The sequence below is a fragment of the Monodelphis domestica genome, chromosome 6 (assembly GCF_027887165.1).
Source record: "Monodelphis domestica isolate mMonDom1 chromosome 6, mMonDom1.pri, whole genome shotgun sequence".
In the NCBI taxonomy this organism is placed as follows: Eukaryota; Metazoa; Chordata; class Mammalia; order Didelphimorphia; family Didelphidae; genus Monodelphis; species Monodelphis domestica.
Window position 1 is genome coordinate 81,910,221 of NC_077232.1, and position 26,095 is coordinate 81,936,315.

Here is a 26,095-nt window from a genome sequence, read left to right on the forward strand (position 1 = left end):
TCAGTTCCCCTAAACCCCACCCATAATAAGTTTCCCTTTCTGCCCCCTCCTTTTTGTTCCCTTCTTATTTTTTTTAGGGTCTGTTAAGTTCCCTCCCTCCTCTCTTTCCCTCCCCTTTTCTACTCCCTCTTCCCTCCCCCACTTAGTTTTCCCTTCCCACTTTCCCTGTAGGGTAAAATAGAATTCAATACCCCAATGGATTTAGATGCTTTCCCCTCTCAGAATTGGTTTCGCTGAGAATAAGGTTTAGGTATTACATATTAGCTTCTCTCTTCCTCTCCTTCTTATAATAATATTCTTCCCCTCCCCTTCCAATGTGCCTCTTTGTGTGGTATAGATTATCCTATTTATCTTATTTCTTTAAGTTTCTCTTGGTGTCATCTTAGATTCCCCCCTCCCTTTTTCTTTTTTTTTTAATATATCATCTTATACCACTTATTATCCCAATCTTGTGCATGATTCTTTTCATTACTAGAATGATGAATATAATTTTTGAATTACAAATAACCTGTTCCCCATATGTTGATATAAACAATTTGATCTTATTGAAGCCCTTAAAGAAGAAAGTTTGAATGAAAAAATTTTCCCCTTTTTTGTCTCTTATTTACCTTTTCATGTTTCTCTTAATTTTTGTGTTTGGATATTAAACTTTCCACTTAGTTCTGGTCTTTTCTTTAAAAATACTTGGAAATCTTCTATTTTGTTGAATGTCCATACTTTCCCCTGGAAGTATATAGTCAGTTTTGATGGGTAGGTGATCCTTGGTTGATGACCCAATTCTCTTGCCTTTCTTAATATATTCCAAGCCTTGTGGTCCTTTAGTCTGGATGCTGTCAGATCTAGTGTAATCCTGATTGGTGCTCCTTGATACCTGAATTGTCTCTTTTTAGCTTCTTGTAAAATTTTCTCCTTATCTTGGAAGCTCTTGAATTTGGCAGTTAATTTCCTGGGTGTTGTCTTTTGAGGATTTAGTGTTGAAGGTGCTCTATAAACTCTTTCAATGTCTATTTTGCCCCTTTGTTCAAGAACATCAGGACAGTTTTCTTGGATAATTTCTTGGAGTATGATGTTAAGATTTTTGTTTATTTCTGGGTTTTCAGGTGCACCAATGAATCTCAAATTGTCTCTTCATGATCTGTTTTCCTGATCTGTCACCTATTTTTTGTTTTCTTCTGTTTTGTCAGTCTTTTGACTTTGCTTTATTAATTCTTGCTGTTTTTTAAGATCATTGGTTTCCATTTGCCCAATTCTGGTCTTTAAGGTCTGGCTTTATGCTATAATCTTTTGATTTTCATTTTTGCTTTGGTGTATCCTGCTTTTCATGGCTTCCAGCTGTTTCTCCCATTGAGAGTTCTTGTCCTTTAAACTGTTATTTTCTTATTTTCTTTTTGAACTATTTCTTCTTTTCTTGCCAGAATGCTTCCATCTTTTTGGTAAGCTTCAATTTAAATACTTCAAGAGCTTGTGGCCAATTTCCATTGTTTTTTTTGGAAGGTTTTGGCTCATTTATTTGAATTTCCTCTTCTGCTATTTCCTTCGTAGTCTGGATTTTTCCTTTGTAAACATTATCCAGGATCATTGCCTTCTTCTTGTTTTTCTTGATGTTGGGTAGTTGTTCCTGGGCACTGTTTGCCTTCACTATGGTTATTTTAAATTCCCTTTCCAGTCAGAAATCTGGGTGAGGAGGGCAGGCTCTCTGTGTATGGATCTAAGGAGCAAGGATTTTGCCTGATGCCAGCTCTAAAGTCTTTGCAGCTTCTACTGTTTGCTGATCTTCTCTGTGCCATCTTCCCCGTGGATGCCCAGGATCTGCGTTCTTCAGCCTGCTGGGGTTTCAGGTTTAGCTGATCTCAGGGGTAGGTCTTTGGTGGTCTGAGTCAGCTGCCAAGGACCTAGAGGTGCCCCTCACTCACTCTAGATGTGCCCCTCGCTTTGTCACTGATTCTAGCATGTGCTGTCTCTGATTCTGGCTCTGTAGGTGGGGTGGGGGAGAGTGGATCAGCTCGCATTTTGTTGGGAGCTTTTTTACCCCCTTATGGTGTGGAAATGCCCAAATCCCATGTACCTTCAATGTGGCGCCGTACTGTAGAGTTCCTTCGTTCATAAGAATTTGGATTTTTTTGGCTTTTTGAGGTAGTCTATATCAGTAGATGGTGAGGAGAGGGAGTGTCCTGCGTCTAGATTGCCACCATGTTTACCCAGAAGACTCATCTTTATATTTCCATGTAAATAACAGTATTTTATTCTTGCCTCTTAAGGTTACATTGGATCTTCAGAATAGCAGTGAAAAGTTTGGGGGGTTTCTTCGGGCTGCTTTGGATGTCCTTTCACAGATTCTTGAACTAGCAACACTGCAGGATATTGGGAAGGTATGTCGCTGATTTCTGAATGACTCATGGCTTATTTCACATCCTTTTGTTGAAATACTCACAGCACCATAGTGGATTTTTTCTGAAGTTTCTTATAACAAATTTAGCCTCCATGAGTTTAGAAAAAAGAGAGATGGGGAAAATAGACCCTTCTGTATTTATGCCTCCCACATGGCCAAGAATCATATTTCAAGACATCTAGCCATCTTTCCACTCTATTTCTCCTCTCTCTGGTTGAAAGAATGGATGACCAGGATTCATATTTTATATCAACATAGAATTTAGATCTTAGAGGATTTAAATATAAAGCCGAGGTCAACATTTTTTCTTTTCAGATGTAGAGAGTAACTTTATTTCCCACAATCACTGCCCTCATAATATGGTAGAATTATATGTCCTTACCATCTTACTACTTTTCTGAACAAGTGTTTTTTATATTTGATTATTTAAATTAGCTTTTCAGTTGAACTCTTTTTTCCCCCTCTTCTCTTTCCTCCCCTTCCCTTTCACTTCCGTTCCTCCACCTCCCCTCCTTCTCTCTCTTCTCTCTCTCTCTTCCTCTTCTACTGATGGCTCTTTCCCCAGTGACCTCCAGTCTATTTATCCTAACCATTTCTGCCTGTTTTCTAAACTATTAAGTCATGTATCATCTTTTCTACTTTCTTCCATGACATTCTCTGGTATATTACTTTCAAAATTTAATCATCCATTTTCCCTCCCCCTAATGTTACTCATTACACAGAAACTTCTACTATTAAACTACTTAAATTTCTTTTGAGGCTTAGTGAGGTTTGACAATGGTGTATTACATTTGTGGTCCTTGCTCTTTTCCTCTTAGCGCAGAGGAGGTTGAGACTGGATTTTCACACCACAACTCAATAATATTAAGAGATTCAAATGAGTATTTGAACCTCAGATACCTGGTTCCTGTGAATGGAGAGTGTCTCAGTGCCGTGACTGGCATTTCATAGTAATACCTGTAAAGAATCTTCACAAAGACAAAAGATCATTTCAGAGTGCAGGTTGCCACTTTTGGTATTCTTTATGAGTCTTAGGGGTTTGCCTTAGACATTGTGAGAGTTAAAGCACCAGTCAGACAGGGGAAGAATTAAGAATCTAAAATAGACTAATTTTAAGAGGCCTGGGATTATTTATGAGATCAGTTGTTATTGGAAAAACTCATGATTGAATTTAAAAGTCACATATGCCATGCTGAAAAAGAGGATTTTTAATCAGTCATAATTGTTTAGATGAATAGTATTTGTGGACTTTTATAGGCAAAAGAATATTTAACTTTTGGATTCATTAGATTATATTGAAACAAATTAAGCAGAACATAACTAGTTGACTTTGAGCTTTTAAATTATTTTTGGGTGCAATGGATTGATGTGAGAAGGCAAAGTGAACAGATTAGTTTGAGTTTTTTAGATTATGAAAAGTCTTTGGAGTTATCTTTATTTACTTCTCTTTTTCGTTTTCTTAAGTGGTTAAAAATATTGGAAAAAATAATATAACCGAAATAATGGCAAAAACCATTTCAGTATTAAAATCAAAGCATTGTCAAATTAGTATGCATAAAGAGCTTTAACTAATATAGTTTGGTGTTAAAATCTTTTTAGTCTAATGTTTAAGAACCAATTTATTTTACATCTTTCTGCACTAGCTACATTGCACATAAGAAACGATGTGCAGCAGGAGACATGGGGAAATAATAGATTGCCTGTCATGCTTGCCATTAACAATGACCCTTGATTCCTGGATGAATATCGTAAGAATAGATAATAGTCTTCATTTATAATATCTGATGCTTTTTTTCCTGTTGCTTTTTTGGGGATATGTAGTGTGTTGAAGAAATCTTGGGATACTTGAAATCCTGTTTCAATAGAGAACCTACAATGGCTACTGTTTGTGTTCAACAGGTAAGTAAATTGTTGCATATTTTTGTCACCTCCACATTTCTCCTAAGCTTTCTACCTCCACTGCCATTATGATGTTGATTATTGGACAAAATGTGATCATGGGCTTGAAACTCTTCTATGGGTTGATGTACAAATAACGTTTCTAGCAGGGCATTTTCTGCTTTTAGGTACATGATTAAAATGCTACTTCATGTAATGTTTAGAAGGTTCGACTTGATAGACCTGATATCAGATCCTGTCCCAGACAGTCAGTAGCTCAATGACCATGTGCCAGTCATATAATCATTCAGAATTTTAGTCTCTTGTGAAATGACAATAATACTTTCCACATTTGTTGTGAAGATCAGAAAGGATAATTTATGTTAAGAGATTTACAATTCTTAAAGATCTTTAAAAGTGTTAGCTATTAAGATTTACTTATGGCTAAGCCCCTTAAAAGATTATGGCCTTACTATTGGTTACCATTTGTTTCAAGGACACATATTATTTAGTAGTTAGTGATAATTACCACTATTCACCCCAAGCTTCTTTCATAAGTTTCAATAATCATTTATTTCACATTATTTTCCTCTGATTGGATTTTTTATGACATTCATTTGTGTTCTAATCGTCTATACTCTAATAATCATAGTAAGCCGTTACCAGTTACTGGTAGATATTCTTGCTATCTTCTCTCTTCCTTTCTCCCTCTCTTTTCACTCTCTCATACCTCCTTCTCTTCCTCCCCTGCCCCATTATTTTTTCCCCCTTTTTCTCTTTCCTCCCCTTCCCTTTCACTTCTGTTTCTCCACCTCCCCTCTTTCTCTCTCTTCTATCTCTCTCTTCCTCTTCTCCTGATGGCTCTTTCCCCAGTGACCACCAGTCTATTTTGCCTTACCATTTCTGCCTGTTTTCTAAACTATTAATTCACGTATTATCTTTTGTACTTTCTCCTATGACCTTCTCTGTGACAATTTACCTGAGTCTCCTTATTGATTTTTTTCTTCCCATTCTGTATCCTCATCTTATTTCGAGGAGTTTTCATCATTATACCTCCTAAGAACTTCCCACAGTGCATCCACAATCTATCCTACCATTTATGAATTGCCTGAGAAATATTGTTTGTTTTTGCCTTTGCTCTTCTGTTTGTGTTATATTTATATACATATCATATTAAATTATATGGTTGTTGAGTAAGGATTGTGCCATTTTTCATTTTTATATACCCAGTATAATTCCTTGCAAATAGGTTATTCATGTTTGATATATTATTTGTTATGAAATTAGTCTCATTTCTGAGACTAATGACATATGTTTTTGAGGCAACTGATTAGAGATAGTGATGATTTGTAGATCATTGGCGTGATATACAGGAAAACCAACTGGCTTAACAAGAGGGAAAAACCTATGAAGTTTGATCTTTTTAGCACTACCTAAATGCCCAAACATCATCCATGAATTACTAGAATATGAACTAACAAAGTTATATAGAGGTTAAATTAAAATCTAAAACATCATGGGATCATTGAGTTAGACCTTGCATATAATTGAATCCAACAACATATCCTCATTTCACAGATGAAGAAACTGAATTACAAAGTTTAAGTGAATTGCTAGGGTCACATCCAGGTCTTCTTGACTCCCTAAGACCAGTGCCCAAGCCAAACTGTCTACTAACAGTTTTGCTATTTTTTAGTAATCCTGATTTGGATGAAAGGAAAGATTATATGCTTATCAAATATTCAGATGACATAAAGCTGGAAGGAATAGATACACTGTTATGACTGAATCAAAATCTAAAAAAATTATGGTAAACTGAAAAATTATGCTGGATCTAGTAAAATAAGATTTAAAATTGAACTCTACATGACATTTCAAAGTTAGAAGATGGGATAAGAATGATTAGGTTCCAGTTTTTATGAAGATCTAGGAGATTTCAAGACTTAATGTGAATCTTCATTTGAATGTGGTAGGCCAAAAAGCTAATGTGATCATTTCACTTAATTAATGGAGACATTGGGCATTTGTGTCCATTACAAAGAAAGTGATAGTCTCTCTGTCCTTTGTCATGATCAGACCACATTATGTACAATTCTCTCTGCCACATTTCTGGAAGGAGATTGATGCTTATCAGAGAAAATGGTGAAGAGTCTTGAGATCATGCCAGAAGAGCATTGATGGTGGATGAAATAGTGATATTTAGCTTGGTGGAGAAGTGTCTTAGGGCACATGTGCTTCAATATCTTAAGTGTTTTCACTTTAAATGTAGGATGAATTAGACTTTTTCTGCTTAATGTCAGAGGATAGAAATAGAATTACTAACTAAATTTTGTCACAAGATAGTTTCAGGCTTCTTATAAGCCAAACTTTTTAACAAATAGAGAATTAATCTTCAATACTTTCCTTCCTCTCTCTATTTCTAGTGTAGATCCTTTTTCTCTTCTTCCTCCTTTTTAAAATATCTCTTAGTTCTTTGTCATCAGCCTTCTGGTTACTGTTTAGCTTTAGAAGACTTAAAAGAGCTTTACCTCTCTTTTTCTCATCTCACCCTATTATGATTAAGACAGTTTTAGTTTGTTACCCAGTATTTTTTCAGTCAGCTGGTAGTTTCATTGTTTTTTTAATTTACTTTTTGGGAATGGGACCAAATGAGGGGATTTGTTGCTATGCCAGTAGAAAGGCTATGGTTCTCTAAGAGCTATTAGCTGAAAATCTTGGGCTCGAAGCCAGTTTTCATTAGTGAGATAGGAGAAGAGTAGGAGTTGGAAAGGTTGTGTTTGAGGTCATGAGAGAGTTTTCTGGGTGGGATGTCTGTATGGTGGAAATGAAGATGACTTGGGTGATATGGGAAGCTTGGGTCTGGTCTAGTACTGGCCAAATAGGGATAAATGAGTTTGCCTTTACTTACTTGTCAGGACAGCTTTTTTCTTAGGGCAAGAGGTCATTGACAGAGTGAATTAACTTAGGCCGTGATCTTTAGAAGTCCATTTGTCTGAGGGTTTTAGCTGCAGGGAAGTTGGCATGAAGGTAGCTGAGGTAGACAGCTAAATGTCAAGCCTCAATTAGGTTTCATGCGAACTTGTTGTATTATACCTTTTTAAAAGAATTTAACAATGAGGAAAGAAACTATTATTGAGATTCCTAAGTTTAGAGATGAGTAGAACCCTTAGTTGCTAACGCCTTCCCTCCCAAAATCACCTTGTGTCTATTTTATTTCCATTTGTACACAGTTATTTTCCTGATAGACTGTAAGCCCCTGTAGGGCACTGGACTGTTTTACTTTTGTCTTTGTGTCCTTAATGCCCAGCACAGTGCCTGGTAATAATAGGTGCTTAATAAATGCTTAATGATTGATTGATTGATTGATTGATTAGTCAATGTTTCTAGGTCCTCAGGAAAGTCAGCTTAGCTAATTTGTGCTAAGAATGAATGCTCTGCATCCTTCCTCTGTGTTCTTCACACTACAGGGTGAAGTAAGATGGCACCAAATGCTGTTAATATAAAATTTGGGGGGGGAAAGAATGAGCCCTTATATTTACCTTTAGATTTAAGTTGAAAGCAAAATCTACTCTGTAGAGTTTCATGGCTCAATTCAAGGTTTGAGTAGCTTTTTTTGTTGGGCCTTTTGTAAAAGTTTTAATAACTAGATAAATGCACCTTTGCTGTAATGTTCTTAGATGTGGTTTTAGATACTTTTGGAATGGGGAGAGGGACTTCAGATATTGTACTTGAGGATTTTATAGAAAATATTAATTATGGTTTCTGTTATTTTCCTTTAGTTGTTGAAGACTCTGTTTGGGACAAATCTGGCATCGCAGTATGATGGCTTATCTTCCAAACCCAGCAAATCTCAAGGAAAAGCCCAGCGTTTGGGTTCTTCTAGCTTGCGTCCTGGCCTGTATCATTATTGCTTCATGGCACCATATACGCACTTTACACAGGCCTTGGCTGATGCAAGTTTGAGGAATATGGTCCAGGCAGACCAAGAACATGATACTTCTGGGTAACAACAATTTTTTCACAGTAAACTATAAGAATAATAGAATAATAACTTAGATATCTGTAGTATTTTGCTTTTCACAAAGCTAATCATCTTGAAGGTAAGTAGAGCAAGTATCTTTATTTCCATTTTCCCAGTTCAGGAAACTGAGCCTCAAAGGTGGGGGGAACTTCTGAAGGTCACATAGCTAGTAAGTTTTATAGTTGAGACTTAAATGCTAAATTTCTGATTCCAAGTACATTTTGGAGTTACTATCATAGTTGAAGAATTTGATTTTATTAGTCTAGGTACTTGTTCATTGATGGAAATTGCAAATCCCTTACCTTGGTTTTGTGGTCTTCTTGAATTGCTTTGGTCAAAAGTTTCATCAGATTTTGGCTAACTTTCTTTGATAAAAGGCTTCTTCAAATTTTCACCAATCTTCAGATGATTTTTGACATGTTTTTTTTTTAAGTTTTTATTCTGTTTTTTTTATATCACTGTCATTTCCTAATGATTATCTTCCCTCTGAAATAGAACCTTCACCCCTAAAGTAAGTGTAGTCAAATCAAAACTACCAAACATTGGCCTCATCTGAAAATATGTGCTTTATCTTGTACCTGGTGTTTATAAGCAACCTTTGAAATCATGACTGGGCACTGCATTCTTTAGAGTTCTAAAGTCTACATAATTTTCTTTATGTTATTGTGATCAACATACCTGCTTATTTTTTACTACATCAGTTCATTCAAGTCTTCTCAAATTTCTTAGAATTCTTTATATTCATCGTTTCTTACAGTGCAGTAATATGCTATTATTTTAGTACACTATAGTCTGTGGGTAACTTCTTTGTTTCTTTTCTTTGCTTCTATAAAAATGTTGCTATAAAATTATTTGTTTATATTGACCTTTGCCTTTATCTACTATGTCGATGGGCCATATGCTAACTAGTGGTATCACAGGATCAAAGAATATATATGTAGTTTAATGATTTCTAGGATGTAATTGTAAATTGTTTTCAAGACTGATTGCCCCAATTCAGTATACTTGTCTTCACATCATTTCCTCCATCCCTCAAACTCTCCCAACATCTTCTATTTTTGTCCTTCCTTACCTAATAGATGTTTGAAAGCCTATTCAGATTGCTAGAACCAATCAGAATTTGAGCTTTATTAGCAAAGGCTCAAGAATCATCTCAATTACACAAAGAATTTTTAGAGTGAGGCTATAGTAGTGATATTGCCATGCTCTTTTCTAAACAGGCAAGAATATGGAAGAGCAATTATTAATAAGTACTTATTGTACTAGCACTTTGATAATAACCAACAGCAAAAGAAAGATTTTTCGCCATATTGAAATTACATGAAGTTTTCAGTTTGTAGTGGCATATTCCTTTGTCTTTATGTGATATTCTGAGTTATTATACTGGTTGCATATGTCTGTTAAATAAACCAGGAGAGAAGTACTACATTCCATGTAAAAGACATTGAACTAGTATATAGAAGAATTTGAAGGACCAATATGTCTCTTAAAGATATGGTATTGCCTTTCCAAGTTTTATTTGTCTTTCATTCATGATGTCTCTTTGTATACCTAGTATTTTAACACATTGTCTTTTGCAATGGAAGAATGTGAAAAAAAAATCCACCATCATCTTAAAATTTTTAACAGCAGCTAACATTTATATAGACTTTTGGTCCATGGCTTCTGATTCATGTTGGCAACTCTTGATTGTGATACTGCCTCCACCAGTGCGGACTGGCCACTGAACTGAAACCGATACTCTTAGAGAGTTGCCTGCGATCTTAATTGTGTGATATCTGAAATGAACTGCCTGGGGTCACACCACTAGTATGTCTCAAAGGTAGTCTCCCCCCCCCCCCCCCCACTTTTTGTCAGAAAGGCCACTTTGCCATTTGTAGTACTTTATAATTACAAAGAGAATTCCTCAACATGGTCTTCTGAAGAAGTAACGTTCGAAATAATATCTCTGTTTCAAAAAGAGGAGGAAAGAAACTCTCCTGATATGTTAACTTATGATGGTCAAATGACATGAGTGAGTGCCAGCATCTTTCTTGCGACACTTCAGTGATTTCACTATCACACTGCCCTGTCTTTTCTTTTTATTTATTGGGAGCTTATATTAATGATAATTTATAATGGTATTTATTAATCAGTTAAATAATTAAAGTAAGAAGGTAAACATTCATGTGATTTGAATTTAATATAACCCATAGTCTATTTCATATTATATTTTAATTTGCCAACTATGCCTTAGAATTCAATAGATTTGAAAAGTACATCAAATTGTGTCAGTAATTAAACACTTATTAAGCTCCTTCTCTAGGCCAGACTCTTTCCATATATATATATATAATAAAAATTAATTAGTATAATGAAAATCTTTTAGTGTAGATGGCAACATGGTATAATCGATAGCCTACTTTTAAGGCAAGAAGACCTGGATTTAAGTCCTACCTCTAACAGAAACTTATTTTTTGATTTTGGGTAAATTACTTAAAGGGGGCAGGTAATTGGCACAGAGGATAAGGCACCAAGCCTCATGTCAGGAAGACCTCAGTTCAGTTTTGGCTTCAGATACATGTGTTTCTGGGCATATAATCCTGTTTCCCTTAATTTCTCATCTGTAAAATGAGTAAAATGAGCTAAAGATGGAATGTCAAACCACTGCAATATCTTTGCCAAGAAAATAATACATAGCATCATAAGGAATCAAAGATGACTGAAACAGTTTGACAAAATTTCTTAAACTTTTCTAAAAATTGTAAGTTACATAGTAGATGCTGATTTATGTTGAGGAGGGAGAATTTCCTTTACTGGCAATTACCTATCCCACTGAAACCACAAGTCTAGTTTTAAAAATTAAAATTATGTCACTATGATATTGAATACAAAATTAGTATGTTCAGAAGGAGACTGTGCAATAATGGAAAGCAAATATGGAGTAAAAGTACTTGAATATGAGCAGTTGCTTTTAAAAGGCATCACTTTAGTTTCATCTTCTCTATAGTGGTGATGTTATCCTAGGATTTCTTGAAGGATTTTTGTGAGCAAATTGTTTATAAACTTTAATATTCTCTATATTGACTATTAATATATTGCTTGATAAGTTTAGGAATAACTTTTTTAATGGGTATTTCCTTGTTTAAATTTATTTATTTTTAATAGATGGTTTGATGTGCTCCAAAAAGTATCTACACAGTTGAAAACCAACCTTACAAGTGTGACAAAACACCGTGCAGATAAGGTAAATACATATTATTATTTTTAAAAGGTACATGAATGAATTGTGGAGCTTCTTAACATTAAGGGTTCTCATTGGATCAGCAAGCCCAGACCTTGGGGAACCCCTTACTCTCCTTTCCTTAAACTACCATTGTTCAATTTCCAGTAGGAGCTGGATGCTCACTCTAGTCTGGATACTGAAACACTTTGGCCCCCATTCCTCTTCAGTTTGAGATAACCCAGAACCCTACTATTCTATAGGTAGGTTAATAGAGCAAATATATAGAGCTCTGGACTTGGAATCAGTAAGACTTGAGTTCAAATCTGGATTTAGACCCTTAGTAGCTATGTAACCTTTGTTTTAATTTCTTCTTCTGTAAAAATGAAGATAATAATTGCAGTTCTCTCCCAGAGGTGTTGTGATAATCAGATCAGATGGTACTTTGCAAACCTTAAAGCATGATATAAATGCTAGCAATTGTTGTGGTTGTTATTGTTATTATGATAGTTACTCTAATCCTTGTGCCCATCAACCACTTTCCAACAGTCTTTTGTCAGGAACAATTTTTTTTTTAAACTCTTATCTTACATCTTGGAATCAATACTAAGTATTGGTTCTAAGGCAGAAGAGCGGTAAGAGGTAGGCAATTGATGTTAAATGTCACAGAGCTAGGAAGTGTCTAAGGCCAGATTTGAATCCAGGATTTCCCATCTCTAGGTCTACCTCTTATTTCACTGAGCCACCTCGTTGCCCCCAGGAGCCATTTGTAGTGGCCTCCAGTGTTCACAGGGTTAACAAGGTCATCTATCTTAATGGTCAGCTTTTTTGTGATGTATGTTCCATATCATCTTCCTTTCTGTCTGCTCTGCAACTGAAACTTACTAGTTATTAAGTGAGTTCCCTGAGGGCAAGGATGATTTTTATTTTATATTTGTATCTCCAGCATTCAGTATAGTGTTAGGAACATAAAACATGCTTGATTAATGCTTTTTCTTCATGCATGAATTCTTTCATTCATCTGCCCATTCATTTGAAGTTCTTAATACTTTTTTTCTTACATTATATTCAAAAGAAAAATGTTTTTGAACTTAGAAAAACGTGGGTGTAGTTTCATTGCTTTGAAGGTTCAACATAAATTATTTTTATTTTCTTTTTTTAAAACTAGAATGCTATTCACAACCACATTCGTTTATTTGAGCCTCTTGTCATCAAGGCTTTAAAACAATACACCACAACAACATCTGTGCAGTTGCAGAGGCAGGTTCTAGACTTGCTGGCACAACTGGTTCAATTACGAGTTAACTACTGCCTTCTGGATTCTGATCAGGTTAGTCACTCTTATATTCTAAGGTTCTTCACTTTATACTTGTTTATACTTCAATAAAAATTCTTTTTATGAGATACTAAAACTGTCTTGGGAAGAAACATAATTTATATGTTCACCAATAAGTTTTAGATTATTTTTATTTACTTGTACTTTTTTCTTCTTCAAAGTTTGGACTTAAAAATATTGTTAGAATGATTTCATTGTAGGCTTGAAATGAATTCTGTTGAATTTTGGGTTGTTTTTATAAGATCAGATCTACAATTTTCCCATTGGTTATTTATTATAATTAGAATTTTTCAAAATACAAAGATATTTTCCTCATATATAAAACAAGTATGGTAATTCTTTGATTTAATAAATATTTGTTTAGGACCTACTAAATGCCAAGCACTGTGCTAGAAGACTGCAGGAGAGTTAGTTAAGTTTAGTTAAGACCAGTCCCTGCCTTTGTGGAGCTTTTTTCTTAATAGGAAGGTAACATACTTATGTTAATCATTGCAGTACCTAATATTACATAAATGTACTACAGTGTTGAAGATAAATACTGAGATTACAAACCTCAGAGGCTAGAAAGATAATACTTCTGTATTAATATGGCATTAATATGGAAAGGGGAGGCTTTAAGGAGAAAGAAAATGAGTTCAGTCTTGGATATGCTTAGTTTAGGCTATCTCAGGAACATCCAGTTGGAGATGCCTAACACAATTGTTATGGTACTATGGCATAGGAAGAGACCGAATATAGATGTAAATATAGATATAGATAGATATAGATAAATAGATATAGAGAAAGATATAGAGATGGAGATAAAGATATGGGAGTCATTTGCATAGAAATGGTAAGTTAAAACCCAAAGAAGCTGATGAGATTATAATGGAAGAGTATTGAAAGGGTCTTTTTCTTTCTCTGTTTTATCTCTCCTTGGTTTGGATATTAAGATGATATAATGGAATGAATTGGTAGAATCTCTTTCTGTTTTTTTTTTCTTTTACAGGGTTTATTTAATATTAAAGGTAGCTAGGCAACACAGTGAAAGTAGTACTGGACTTGGAATCAGGAAGACCTAAATTCAAAAAAATATATCTTTAAGCAATAACAGTGTGACCATAGGCAAACCATTACTTAAATTCTGTTTGCTTCAGTTTCCTTAGCTTTAAAATGGGATTAGCAATAGCACCTACTTTCTAGAGTTCTTGTGAGGATCAAATGAATTGTAAAGCTTTAAGCACAGTTCCTAGCACTTTGTTGACACAATAAATAACTATTCTCTTTTAATTAGAACAAATTTTATAATGTTTATTTATATATATATATATATATATAAATTTTTAATTCTTTTGTTTTTTTTCCTTTTCCCTTGGCAGTTTATTTATAACTTACTTGATTTCTTTTTCTAATATAGGTTTGAACTCTTAATTTTTGTTCTATTGATCTGGGTATTTTATATTTTTCCAAATACTCATGAATTTTAAGCTGTCAGTTTTATTACCATATAAGTTTGTGCAAAATAGTTTCCAATAATGTCTTTTATTTCTTCTTTATCACTTGCAAAAGAAATAATGGTGCTGACCTGGGGCAGTTGTGTTAAATTTGCTTCAAGGTAGATTGAGCTGTAACCCATTCATGGGCCTTTTGGGAAGAACATAAAAGATGGTTTTGCCCCAGGAAACCTGCCAGCTAGCTACTTTTCATCTCTGTTAGTGGCTTTTATTTTCTAGAATTGCTTTAAACTTCCTTTGGAACTCATTCTACTTGAGAGTATTAGAATATATTATAGAACTGTTAGAGCTCTTGTGTTTTGTTTTTTGCATTGGATAAGATATGGAATAGAGAACAAGGTAGCTGCCTACACCATACTCACAGTCCAGATATATAGATTCTCTCAGAGTGTGTAATTCTGTTAGCATAGACTTTAAGAAGCTACTGCCATTTGTGGTATAACAGTCAACGTTTTTACCTATTAATCTTTAACCTCACATTGGTTTTTAACTTACTTAATTCATATATTTTCTTATACATAATCAACTCCAAGGATCAATTTTAAGTCTGAAGTATATCTGGTAGTTATACATTCAAAAAAATTATTTTGCTAAATGAAAATTACATAGATGTATAAATATGTCCAGATGATTCATTTTGTAATTACATGTTAGAATAATTATTGCTTGGTATGTTTAACTGTTTATCTTTGTTCCCATAGGTGTTTATTGGATTTGTGTTAAAGCAGTTTGAATACATTGAAGTGGGCCAGTTTAGGTAATAACAGTATTTTGAGATTTCAGATTTAATTTCTAATTACTGATGTTGTAGTAAACACTATGCAAATATCTTTTCTTTCTATTAACTATTTTGGGATGGCAATTTCTTTAAAAAAGCACTTGGTAATTTACCATTTTGTTATGTAATTAGAAATTTTGTTGTGCTTTTATTTTCAAAAAGAGCTGATCTTTGGCTTATTTAGAAGCCTTTTTGAAACTGTAATTAAATATATTGTCAATTTTTTTAAAGCACAAAATTAGACTGACAGTCTCTGATGTACATTATTTGTGAGTGTCCATGCTTGTAGGCTTTTTTCTTCAGAAAAAAATTTTTTGGTGATGGTTATCTCTATTGAAAGGGAAACATTTCATTTTACTTATATTAGTTATGATGGTTAATACCCAAGAATAAGAATAAGGGATTAGGACTGATTTCTTTGAAAGAGAGAGCTCTCTTAAAGAAACTTTCCATGCCAAAGCAGGTTGGTACTTTCTCTCTGCAACTTAAAGTCTTAGATTGTCAATCAGAACACCAGACTTTGAATAACTTTCCCAGAGGACACATAGCTACTCTGGGTGACAAGACTTTGACCCAGCTCTTCCTGATTTTGATGATGACTATCTCTTCTTCCTCATTGGCTCTCAATACTTACTACTTTTATTATTCAGGTAAAGTATTTTTGGCAGAGTTCTCTTAAGAGAGAGTATATTCTTCAAGTTAATTACAACATGAAGCTATTAGAGTTTTAGTAGCATTTGTATTACTAATCACAAGTTCATATAAATTACTAAATATGCAGGAAACTTTCCCTTTGTACTTAATTCCAAAACTTAGTGAACATGATACAGAACTAAGAAAGAATTCTATTTTTCTACTAAAATATAAGTTATTTTGTGTTTTCCTTTGGACAATTTGTCTTACTTTGAAACCTTTGTCTTTGGTTTCTAGGGAGTCAGAAGCAATTATTCCAAATATCTTCTTCTTCTTAGTATTATTGTCTTATGAGCGCTATCACTCAAAGCAAATCATTGGAATTCCTAAAATAATTCAACTCTGTGATGGCATCATGGCAAGTGGAAGGAAAGCTGTCACACACGGTAACTGGAAAAATACTTTAATGGTATAGTCTGTCCCAGTTATGATATACTTTTTCAGCATTACTCTTTCCATATACTAAACCAGCAGAAGTTTATTAATCATCACCTTTATGCTTGGCCTTGTGGCATGGAGAAATGTTCCTAAAAAATAATTGAAGTCATGCTTTCTTTCCTGGTGGATTCTTATCTTGTTGGACATTCCTCTTTGGGAATCCAATTCAAAACATTTATGTAATGAATGCCAACATGTATAAATGTACTGTTAAGTACTGGGGATCTCACGATGAAAAACAGCCCAATCCCCCTACCCTCCAGGAGCTTACAGGTTAGTAGAGAGGCAAGTTGCATACTTAAATCAACATAATAAACATTAGAACCACACACACATGTGTGTATGTGTGAACTATCCTTAGCTGACAAGCATATTGTAGTTATGTGATCCAAATTTTCTATTTTGAACTTTGAAGATTTAGTGTATCACTAAGTCAATGTAATGTGTCTTGTTTCAAACAAAATTTGTATCAGAAAATAACATTATATTTTATATTATCAATATTTTAGCATTTTGACATCTTTTGGTAAAAGACACTTAATAAATACAGTTTATTTCCTTTAGCTATAGTTATTTTGATTATACTATATGTAACAAAGACTTGGAAAACCCATTATCTAACATAATAGTATATTTAAATAATTATAGTTATAAAATAACATAATAACAATCTGTGTTTGTTCTGTTGAATTTGAACTTGCAGCATCTAGTCTTTCTACCTAAAACTTCAAATAGGTAATGCAGCAGTCGGAAGCCAATTTCTTTTTTTTGTCAGAGAAGTTTTTTACAGAGGATTTTGGTTTAAATTCACTATATTCTTTTCTGTTCACCCTCCCCCCATGTACAATTTTTTGTCATTATGAGACTGTCTACAAAAGCCTTTATCAAATCAGCAAATATTTGATTCAGAAAAACTATTTAGCTTTCCATAATGGCATGATAGTAGGGGTAAAAATAGTCAATTTAGAAACTGATTTGTCTTTCTAGAATTTAAATTAGAAAGTAGTCAAATTTAATTAATTTTTTTGTTTCTTGGAAAATTCTCTTATAGCTATCTTTCAAAATAGTACTTGTATAAACTCTTAATATATTATATCTTTATTTCCCCAGCCATACCAGCACTGCAGCCCATAGTTCATGATCTCTTTGTGTTAAGGGGAACAAACAAAGCAGATGCTGGAAAAGAGCTTGAGACACAAAAAGAGGTGGCTGTGTCCATGTTACTAAGACTTATTCAGTACCATCAGGTGAGACGATTTTTTCCACAAAGGGCTATTCAATTGAGTTATTTTAAAAAATGAAACTTTTTGGTCATTCAGTTGTCAGTGATTAGTTATTTTGAGCTTATTGTGATTTACATAGTACGCAAAAGAGTTATGTATGATACTTGTCAGTTTAACAAACTGACATCAGATGTCTGTTACATGCTAGGAACTCTGAATTAGTAATAGAAAGATGAATGAAAATCGCTTTCTGTGTCATTCTTACCAACCCATTAGGTAGTTTAAGGAATATGCACAAAAAACTATAATATGAGCAATGCTATATGACTGGTAAGAACAAAAATTTGGAAATTTGGAAGAGAAAGAAATCACTTTTAATAACTTCTACTGAAGGAAACTTAATGTGTAGTGCTGGGTACCACATTTGGGAAAAGATGCTACTGTTACATTCAAGAGTGTCCACATGAGGGCATCCATACTAGTGAGTGACCACCACAATTCTAGAGGATTGATGATAAAATCTTATACCTTCTATCTTCTGATAAAGAGATGATGCACTCAAGGTACAGAATGATATATATATATATATATTTTGAACTTGACCAAGACAGTAATTTGTTTTGTTTATCTAAGCATATTTGTTAAAAGGATTTTGTGGTGGTGTTTTTTTGTTTTTTTTTTAAATGACTTCAGGAAAGAAAACATTTTTTTGTTATTGTTAAAGAAATTAAATGAAAAAAAGATAAAAAACACATTACTTCTAGAACAACTAGAATGGTAGTGAAGTCTAGAGAATAAATAGCTTTTCTGGGCCCCATCTCACTCTAGAAGTTTTGGGTAGACTCCACAGGGGACACAGTGTAGTAAATGTATGATAAGTTGACTTCATTGTCCCGAGACCTAGATTCAAGTCCTCTTTCTGATAAAAACTTGACTGTTACCAGTGGAGTACCTGAAGCAACTCTCAGACTGTGAATTGAAGAGTAAATACTAATTGGCCTTTGTTCTACCAAAAATCAGAAGTTCTATCAAAAAAGAAATGAGGAGTTTACATTTTATCCTTATAGGTATTGACATGGTTTTTTCACTTTGGAAGTAAGTTGGTCAGAGTTCATTTTGTATAAATTAGTTGAAAAGCAGGAGATTTACAGTGTAAAACTCAGATAGGTAGAGTGAGGTCAGGACATGTAGTACAGGGCAAACAATTCAAGTTCTGTAAGGCAAGGCCCCAAGTTTCTATCTTTCTCCTGATGCTTACTGCTTGCGCACCCTTGGATAAGTGACTTAAGTTTCCTAGGCCTTGGTTGTTAGGGTACCACATTTAATGGCCCCTAAAGTTTCTTTCAACTTTAACACCATGACCCCACGTTCTATAGAAGATTACAGATATGAAGGAGAATGTTTTAGGCAGTTTGCTGTACAGCAAATGAGTAGGACTTCAAGGCTAGCAGCATTTGGGAGTTTAATTGATGTTACTATTGGGCCTGGGAAAATTCAGCATGAAATTTGAATAATTTTCGAGTGGTTATGATTTTTTGTGTACTTTAGTTTTGAATACCTTCAGACCATTGTCATATTTTTGCAAAACAGTTAAAAAAAGGTTTAGTCTGATGTCCATAAATATTGCCAGGGTGAATCACAACTGGTTGACATTGGCATTGAACTGTACCTTCTTCATAGCTATTATGTATTGTAAAAGGAGTGATTATCTTAGATAGGTTTGTCATATGGTTACAAACCTGAAACACTCCAGTACCATTTGCAGTTGTAATTTCTTCAGTATTTGATTGGATACAAGATTTGATTAGTGTGGGTACTTTCTTTTCTCATATATATTATGACCCTTCCATGCTTTTTCTTATTAATTGATTTGTTTTTCTGTAAATATTTAGTTGAATGTTGCCCCCACATATTAGCAACCTTTCTCTAGTTTTAAAAAATATTTCATAGATATCAGTCGAGTACTCACATTGTCTACTTGTATGATTTGCCCACATACTTTTACTGTCAAAAATGTCCAATTTTTGAATGTGTCATTGATAATTTGCTACTGCAATCAGTTTAATCCCCTGGGATTCTGTTCATTGCTCTTTTCATAGTTTTCATATACTGATGTTTCTTCATTGTTGTTAATATTGTACACAAATCTAATAATAAATCATGTGTAGTAATAAAATAAAAATATTTGTACCATTCAAATTTTTTTTTCTATACAAAATACTTTTGAAGGTATTGGAGATGTTTATCCTAGTCCTACAACAGTGTCACAAGGAAAATGAAGACAAATGGAAAAGATTATCTCGACAAATAGCTGACATCATTCTCCCAATGTTAGCAAAACAACAGGTTTGTGTTCAAAATTTTTTAATTGTTAGGAATTAATGATGCAATATGTTCATTTTATAATTATATATTTATTTTAATATTAATTTTAAAAATGCTCAGTTCCTAATTCTCTCCCTCTAGCCCTTCCTCCAACCTATTGAGAAGGCAAATTATAAGATATTAATTACATATGTGAAGTCTATTCTTAATACTTGTAAGGAGCTTATAGCTTAATGTAGGAGCCATAAGGATATATATATTCATATTCCCTCTATAAATAGAAAGGGAATAAATACAAATATGGGAAGTAGTTAAATGTAAAATAGTTTGGGTGTGTGGACACTAATAGTTTGGGGATTAGGAAAGCTTTCATGTAGCCACAGAAGGACACTTTTAAGAGAGTTAACAAAAATGTATTCCCTACATATGTAATGTCTACTGTACAAGTACAGATGGAAAGTGAATTATGGTGTATGGGGGATATAAATATGTCTAGGCCGATTAAATGTTATTTCCATTAGAATTTTGGGTCCCCACCCTCCCCCTGCAATCAGATAGATACTAGTTTTAAGGGAAAATATATTGTTTAATATTATTTAGCTTTGAGGAAGAGATGGCATTTGAATTAGAATTCCTAGGAAAAATTCAAAGAGGTGAAGGCGAAGAGTGTCCAAGTCATTTGAGGCCAAAGACCCCAAAATGGCTTCTTCCCCATAACAAAACAAAGGATAATATCATTTTAGGCTAAAGTGCAACTATATAGCGGCCCTTTTATCATTCCTGCTCAGATTTTGAGCTTGTTCATAGTAAAGGGTAATACATTAAGCTAGTATTAAATTGTGAGAGAGATTAGACAGGACGTTATTTTCCCTTCAAGTCTGGCTTATATAATGCAGCCAGTCAGGTAACATTTTATATTGTAAATGATTATTTGAGACAACAGTGGAAATAAATTCCTCTAATGTGAATCAATATAGAATTTTGACCTCTAGATGAACATAAAAGCGTATAGATTTACAGTGACATTTTCTAAGTATATAGTAATGTTCATGTCTTGAGACCATTTAGACAAGAAGGGAGAAAAACTTTGGTTTGTAGTGAATAATTGAGATTTAGCAGTTTATAAATTGTTGAGTTGTTCATTTGAACTAGGTTTTGGGTAGGTGATCACTAGCTCTTTTCCAAAATTTTATTTCCTTCTTTGTTGTGTAACATTTTTTTATGGTAGGAAGAAGATTTAATTAAATAAAAGTATTGAATTTGTGGGAGGTTGTCAGATTTCTAATTAGAAAATAGATTCCTTGACATAAGTTTAATGTCTGAAATACTTAGTTCAATGTTATTAATTTATCCTTACAGATCACTAGTTTGAAGATATCACTTAGCTTATAGTGTTAATATAGTCTACATGCATTGTTGTTATCATCTTGATTTAACTGTAGCCTGCATTTTCAATCTAAATTTACCTCATATAAAATTTGAATATAGTTTTTGATCAAGTTATTTTTTTGTGTAGATTTGTTTATCTGAATTTCACACAAGTTTAATTTCAGAAATACAGTTGATAATTCAGGCATGATTTATATTGGACTGGATTCAGAAATAAGAAAACTGAAAACTTGAAGAATGGAAATGATGAATTATTCTTGCTTTTCTTTTTGATGTGTCTTTTTTTGTAGACTGATTTTTGTAGCTTTGTTTGTCAGCATGTATAAAATTGTATAATAATTGATTTTTACAGATGCATATTGATTCTCATGAAGCTCTTGGTGTATTGAACACTTTATTTGAAATACTGGCTCCTTCATCCCTCCGTCCTGTAGACATGCTTTTACGAAGTATGTTCGTTACCCCCAATACAATGGTGAGTATACAAGATCCTTCATTATTGGTATTCTGAAATGCTCCCATGACAGGAGACCTGGAGTCACCTCTCATTTCCAGAATTTACTAGTTATGTGACCTTGGGCAGGATACTTCCCTACACTAAGCCTCCATCTTCATATGTAAAGAAGATAGGTATTACCTATTTCACCAGGACATTGTGATGAAAGTGCCATAAAAATAAGAGTTTGTTGTTAGTTCATCTTAAGTTAATTTATGAAAATGTAAAGTGGTTATTTGTAAAAAGTATAAAAGCAAACAATTTTTCTTCATAAGGCTGAATGGGGGGAATTACCTAAAATTTAACTTAAGAAACTTTGTAGGAATCACCTACAAATTATTTTTTTCTTGCTCTTCATAATATCATATTGTAATGTTTCTATTCTTTCCTGTTTAGGCTTCAGTGAGTACTGTTCAGTTGTGGATATCAGGCATCCTAGCTATTCTGAGAGTGCTTATATCCCAGTCAACTGAAGACATTGTTCTTTCTCGGATTCAGGAACTTTCTTTCTCTCCTCATTTAATTTCATGCCAAATAATTAAAAAATTAAGAGATGGGGGCAGTAGCTTACCAACACCAGAAGATCAGAGTGAAGTGAAACAAGCTGCTAAGTGTTTGCCAGAAGAAACATTTTCAAGGTAATTGTTCATGCTATTTGAGTCTATACTTTTCCTTTTATATAGTTTCAAATAGGAATAGTTTATGATTTGTCAGGATCACTCTACCTCCTGGCCTTTAAGTATTACTCCAGTTTATCAGGGAAGGTCAGTATGTGTTGATTAAGTTCTTTTAATAACCTTGTACTAAAATAGAAGGGTTAGAAGGTGAGATCCTTAAGGAACTTTAGAGGAAGAAATAAGAATTAAATATGTCACCATAAGATAACATTTATTAGGAGACTGTGGTGTTCAAAACGATGCTCAGTGCCATAGAAAAGGCCAAAATTTGATCATACTCAGACCTTGCTCTCCAGAACCTTCAGAGTTTGTCAGGTTATAGGGAGCTTAGCTCAGTTGAATTGGACTTTTTATAGTAGAAGAACCAGTTGGTTAAATTAATCCTCTGCATGGATTAGTTCAAAAGGGTTTTAGGTATTGATTTAGTTATGATCAGTAGTCCTATGCAGATTTTTTCTTCACTTCCTTTCTGCACAAATCATGTTCTTTAATAAACAAACAAAAGTACCTTGTTGGGTGCCCTCTGCTAAAGAATTTTCAGTTGCTAATTCCCTGCGAAAGTGAACAGTCCTGGAGATGGGATGGTGAGAAAGGAGCAAATATAGCTAAGTTTTGGATGAAATCTTTTGTTGATAAAACACCTTTCAAAACTCCTTATTCTTCCTCACCTAAACTTACAAAATCAGTACTCCACACAAATAGAGATTGAGGGGATTGTTGGACCCATTCTTCTTCCTGATATCCCTGTTGTTAGTGGCACTGTCTCCCAGTGACTCTCATTTGAAATTTCAGTGTCATCTGCACTCCCACAGCCAACCAGGCCCTGAACACTGTCAATTTTCCTTTGTAAATGCCTCCCTATATCCATTCCCACTTCCTTCGCCTTAGGTCAGACTCTCCTCTGTTGCTTAGATTCTTGTATTAACCTTCTCAGTACAAATTCTCATTTTGGTGGGGCTGGGAGTGGGAGGTAGAAGTATTTTCCACATAATTGTAATGCATCCCTGCCTGATACCTAGCCTTCTTCTTTCAAGATTTCTGTTACAGCTGGTGGGCATTCTTTTGGAGGACATCGTTATGAAGCAGCTAAAAGTGGAGATGAGTGAGCAGCAGCACACGTTCTATTGTCAGGAACTGGGCACACTGCTCATGTGCCTGATTCACATCTTCAAGTCAGGTATGGTTCCAGGATAGACCTTATGGGGTACCAGGTGCTTGTCTCCTCACTGTTTCTGATCACAGACTTAATGGAGGCAGAGGCTGTACTGCATGTGTGTGTTTTTCTGGTTAGTGCCTATCTAACCATGCACACTGAAGCACCGATAGCAGCTGACATTTATTTTTTTTTTTAAACCCTTACCTTCCTTCTTGGAGTCAATACTGTGTATTGGCTCCAAGGCAGAAGAGTGATAAGGGCTAGGCAATGGGGGTCAAGTGACTTGCCCAGGGTCACACAGCTGGGAAGTGTCTGAGGCCAGATTTGAACCTAGGACCTCCCATCTCTAGGCCTGGCTCTCAATCCACTGAGCTACCCAGCTGCCCCAAGCAGCTGACATTTATATAGCTGGGTTATATAATGTACCAGGCCCTGGGCTAAGTGCCTAGCAAACATTATCTTATATGAATTCAAATCTGGCCTCAGACTCTTACTCACTCTGTGACTCTGGGGAAATGGAGACAAACAGTGGTAAAGTAACTTAGCAGGGTCACACAGTGAATAAGAGCCTGAGGCCAGATTTGAATTCAGGTCTTCCAGCCTGTGGGCCCAGTGTTTTGTCCACTGTACCTAATATAGCTATAGTCCTAAATATAAAGCCTTAAAATAAACCAGGGCCCAAGAGTTTCTTGAGCATTTCAAAAGATATGTATAGGGAACAGCTAAGTGACTTACTAGATTGAGAAAGGAGACAGGCCTGAAGACAGGAGGACCTGGCTTCAAATGTGGCCTCAGACACTTCCTACTGTGTGACCCTGGGAAAGTCACTTAACCCCCATTGTCTAGTCCTTACCACACTTCTGCTTTGGAACCAATACATAGTATTGATTGTAAAATGGAATGTAAGTGATTTTTTAAAAAAGTTATGTATAAAATAGGAAGAAAATCTCAAACCCTAATTTATTTTATGTTTCTCTTGTCTTATTTTAATAGATTCTTGAATATCTATTCTGCAAGACACTAGGTGGCAGAGTTATTAAAGACTTTTTAAAAAGTTGTTGTAAATGTTTTTAGTATTTATTGTTTAGTATTAATGTGGTCCATTTAGAATGTAAATTTTTTTTAAATTTACCTAAGACCAAAAAAATAAAGGATTGCCATCCTATAGGAAATGAGAACAGCTAATATTTGACTCTTTTAGGCATCCTCAAAATCTTGTATAGAACCGATATTGTATTTTACACACTTTCCTGGATGATGAGTGTGCAAATCCTTTGTCAAATATTAATAGAGTTGGTGCTACTCCCACACTCAGTAATCTAGCCAAATTACTTTCTCCGTTTCTCCCTCATGACCCTCCATCTTTGTGTATTTGGATCTGTCTCTCCTTACTCTTATTGAGGGCAGAGACTGATTTGGGTTTTTGTCTTTGTGTGCCTAGTGCCCAGCACAGTGCCTCACACATAATAAGTAAGTATGGAATAAATGGCTTGCTGAATGAACAACTTAAAGTATTGCAGAGGATTATGGAAATATGGAAGCATTGGGTATCGATAGCTTTTTTATAGCTAACTGGAATTTATAGTCTGGCTACTTAGGTAAGAAAGCTAAGGTATTGGAGGAAAAGGGTTTTAAAATACACTCATGTTTTTACAGTTGCTCAAAGGAGTTAAGGAGGAATCATTTTATTGAGTTAGATGAAGAATCTTTCCATCCAAATCTTGCCCTTGATTCTCTTGTATGCCTCAGGCCAAAGCAGGGAAGACTGAAAACAATTTTAGACTGTGCTTGTATTTTCCACAAAAAAAGAGGAAAAACAAAATCATTTAATTCCTAAAGTGTTGCCTTTTTTTTTTACCTAAAAATAGAAAGGGCTGTTATGAAGATTTGTTGAAATATTGAATAGGCATCTTGCTCTAGTGTCATTACTTTTCTATTTTCTTAAGATGGTGTTTTGATTTTATGCCAAAGAGAATTAAAGTGTACATAAAATATTTTGTACATTCTGGTAGCATGTGTGCCCATGGCATGATGTTCATCTTCTCTAGTGGATTTTCATGTTCAACTATGTGCCTAGTGGAAAATTTTTCTTTCTCTGTTTTTAGCAAGAATAGAATCCACCCACTATGAATGGAAGTTCGGGCATGGTGACCGTGTATGGCACATGTGTTCTTTGATCAAATTGACTAGATTGCCTTATTTTGAGGGAGGGGGTGGCAGTTTGAGATTGTCTTACAATGTCATGCTGTTCTCAGCATCCTTGGGTGGGGACCTATCTTCCTGATTTCATAGCCAAAAACTGATGACTGTCATCCCAAAGCACTTTGGGAATTTTAAATGCAGAATTATTCCAGGATGTGTCTGTGGGAGTTGGTGGCAGGGAAGGATTAGGGGAGAAAAAGTTCTTTACTTGGCTACAAGGAGGCTTTTGTTTTTTGTTTGTGTGCATTTTGTTATAAGTAATTTGCTAAGAATAATAACAGGTAATTATATAGTACTTTAAAGTTTGCAGAATGTTTCATAGATTTGTTTCTATTGGCCTTACAGTCATGTTGTAAAGTAAGTACCATAGGTCTTATCACCATTTTATAGATGAGTTAT

The 26,095-nt window shown here is 34.5% G+C and overlaps 1 protein-coding gene across 2 annotated transcripts in view; it reads left to right on the plus strand.

Annotated features, from left to right (window-relative positions):
* HTT (huntingtin) overlaps positions 1–26,095 on the plus strand; it is a 195,767-nt gene that overhangs the window by 87,686 nt on the left and 81,986 nt on the right. For both annotated transcript variants that reach the window (XM_001364825.5, XM_056802364.1), the window contains 12 exons: positions 2,259–2,369; positions 4,211–4,288; positions 8,047–8,270; positions 11,436–11,514; positions 12,659–12,820; positions 15,021–15,076; positions 16,028–16,176; positions 17,339–17,475; positions 19,681–19,797; positions 21,518–21,640; positions 22,058–22,299; positions 23,373–23,515. In XM_001364825.5, coding sequence (XP_001364862.1) covers positions 2,259–2,369; positions 4,211–4,288; positions 8,047–8,270; positions 11,436–11,514; positions 12,659–12,820; positions 15,021–15,076; positions 16,028–16,176; positions 17,339–17,475; positions 19,681–19,797; positions 21,518–21,640; positions 22,058–22,299; positions 23,373–23,515 — 1,621 coding nt within the window. The remainder of the gene's footprint in view (positions 1–2,258; positions 2,370–4,210; positions 4,289–8,046; positions 8,271–11,435; positions 11,515–12,658; positions 12,821–15,020; positions 15,077–16,027; positions 16,177–17,338; positions 17,476–19,680; positions 19,798–21,517; positions 21,641–22,057; positions 22,300–23,372; positions 23,516–26,095) is intronic.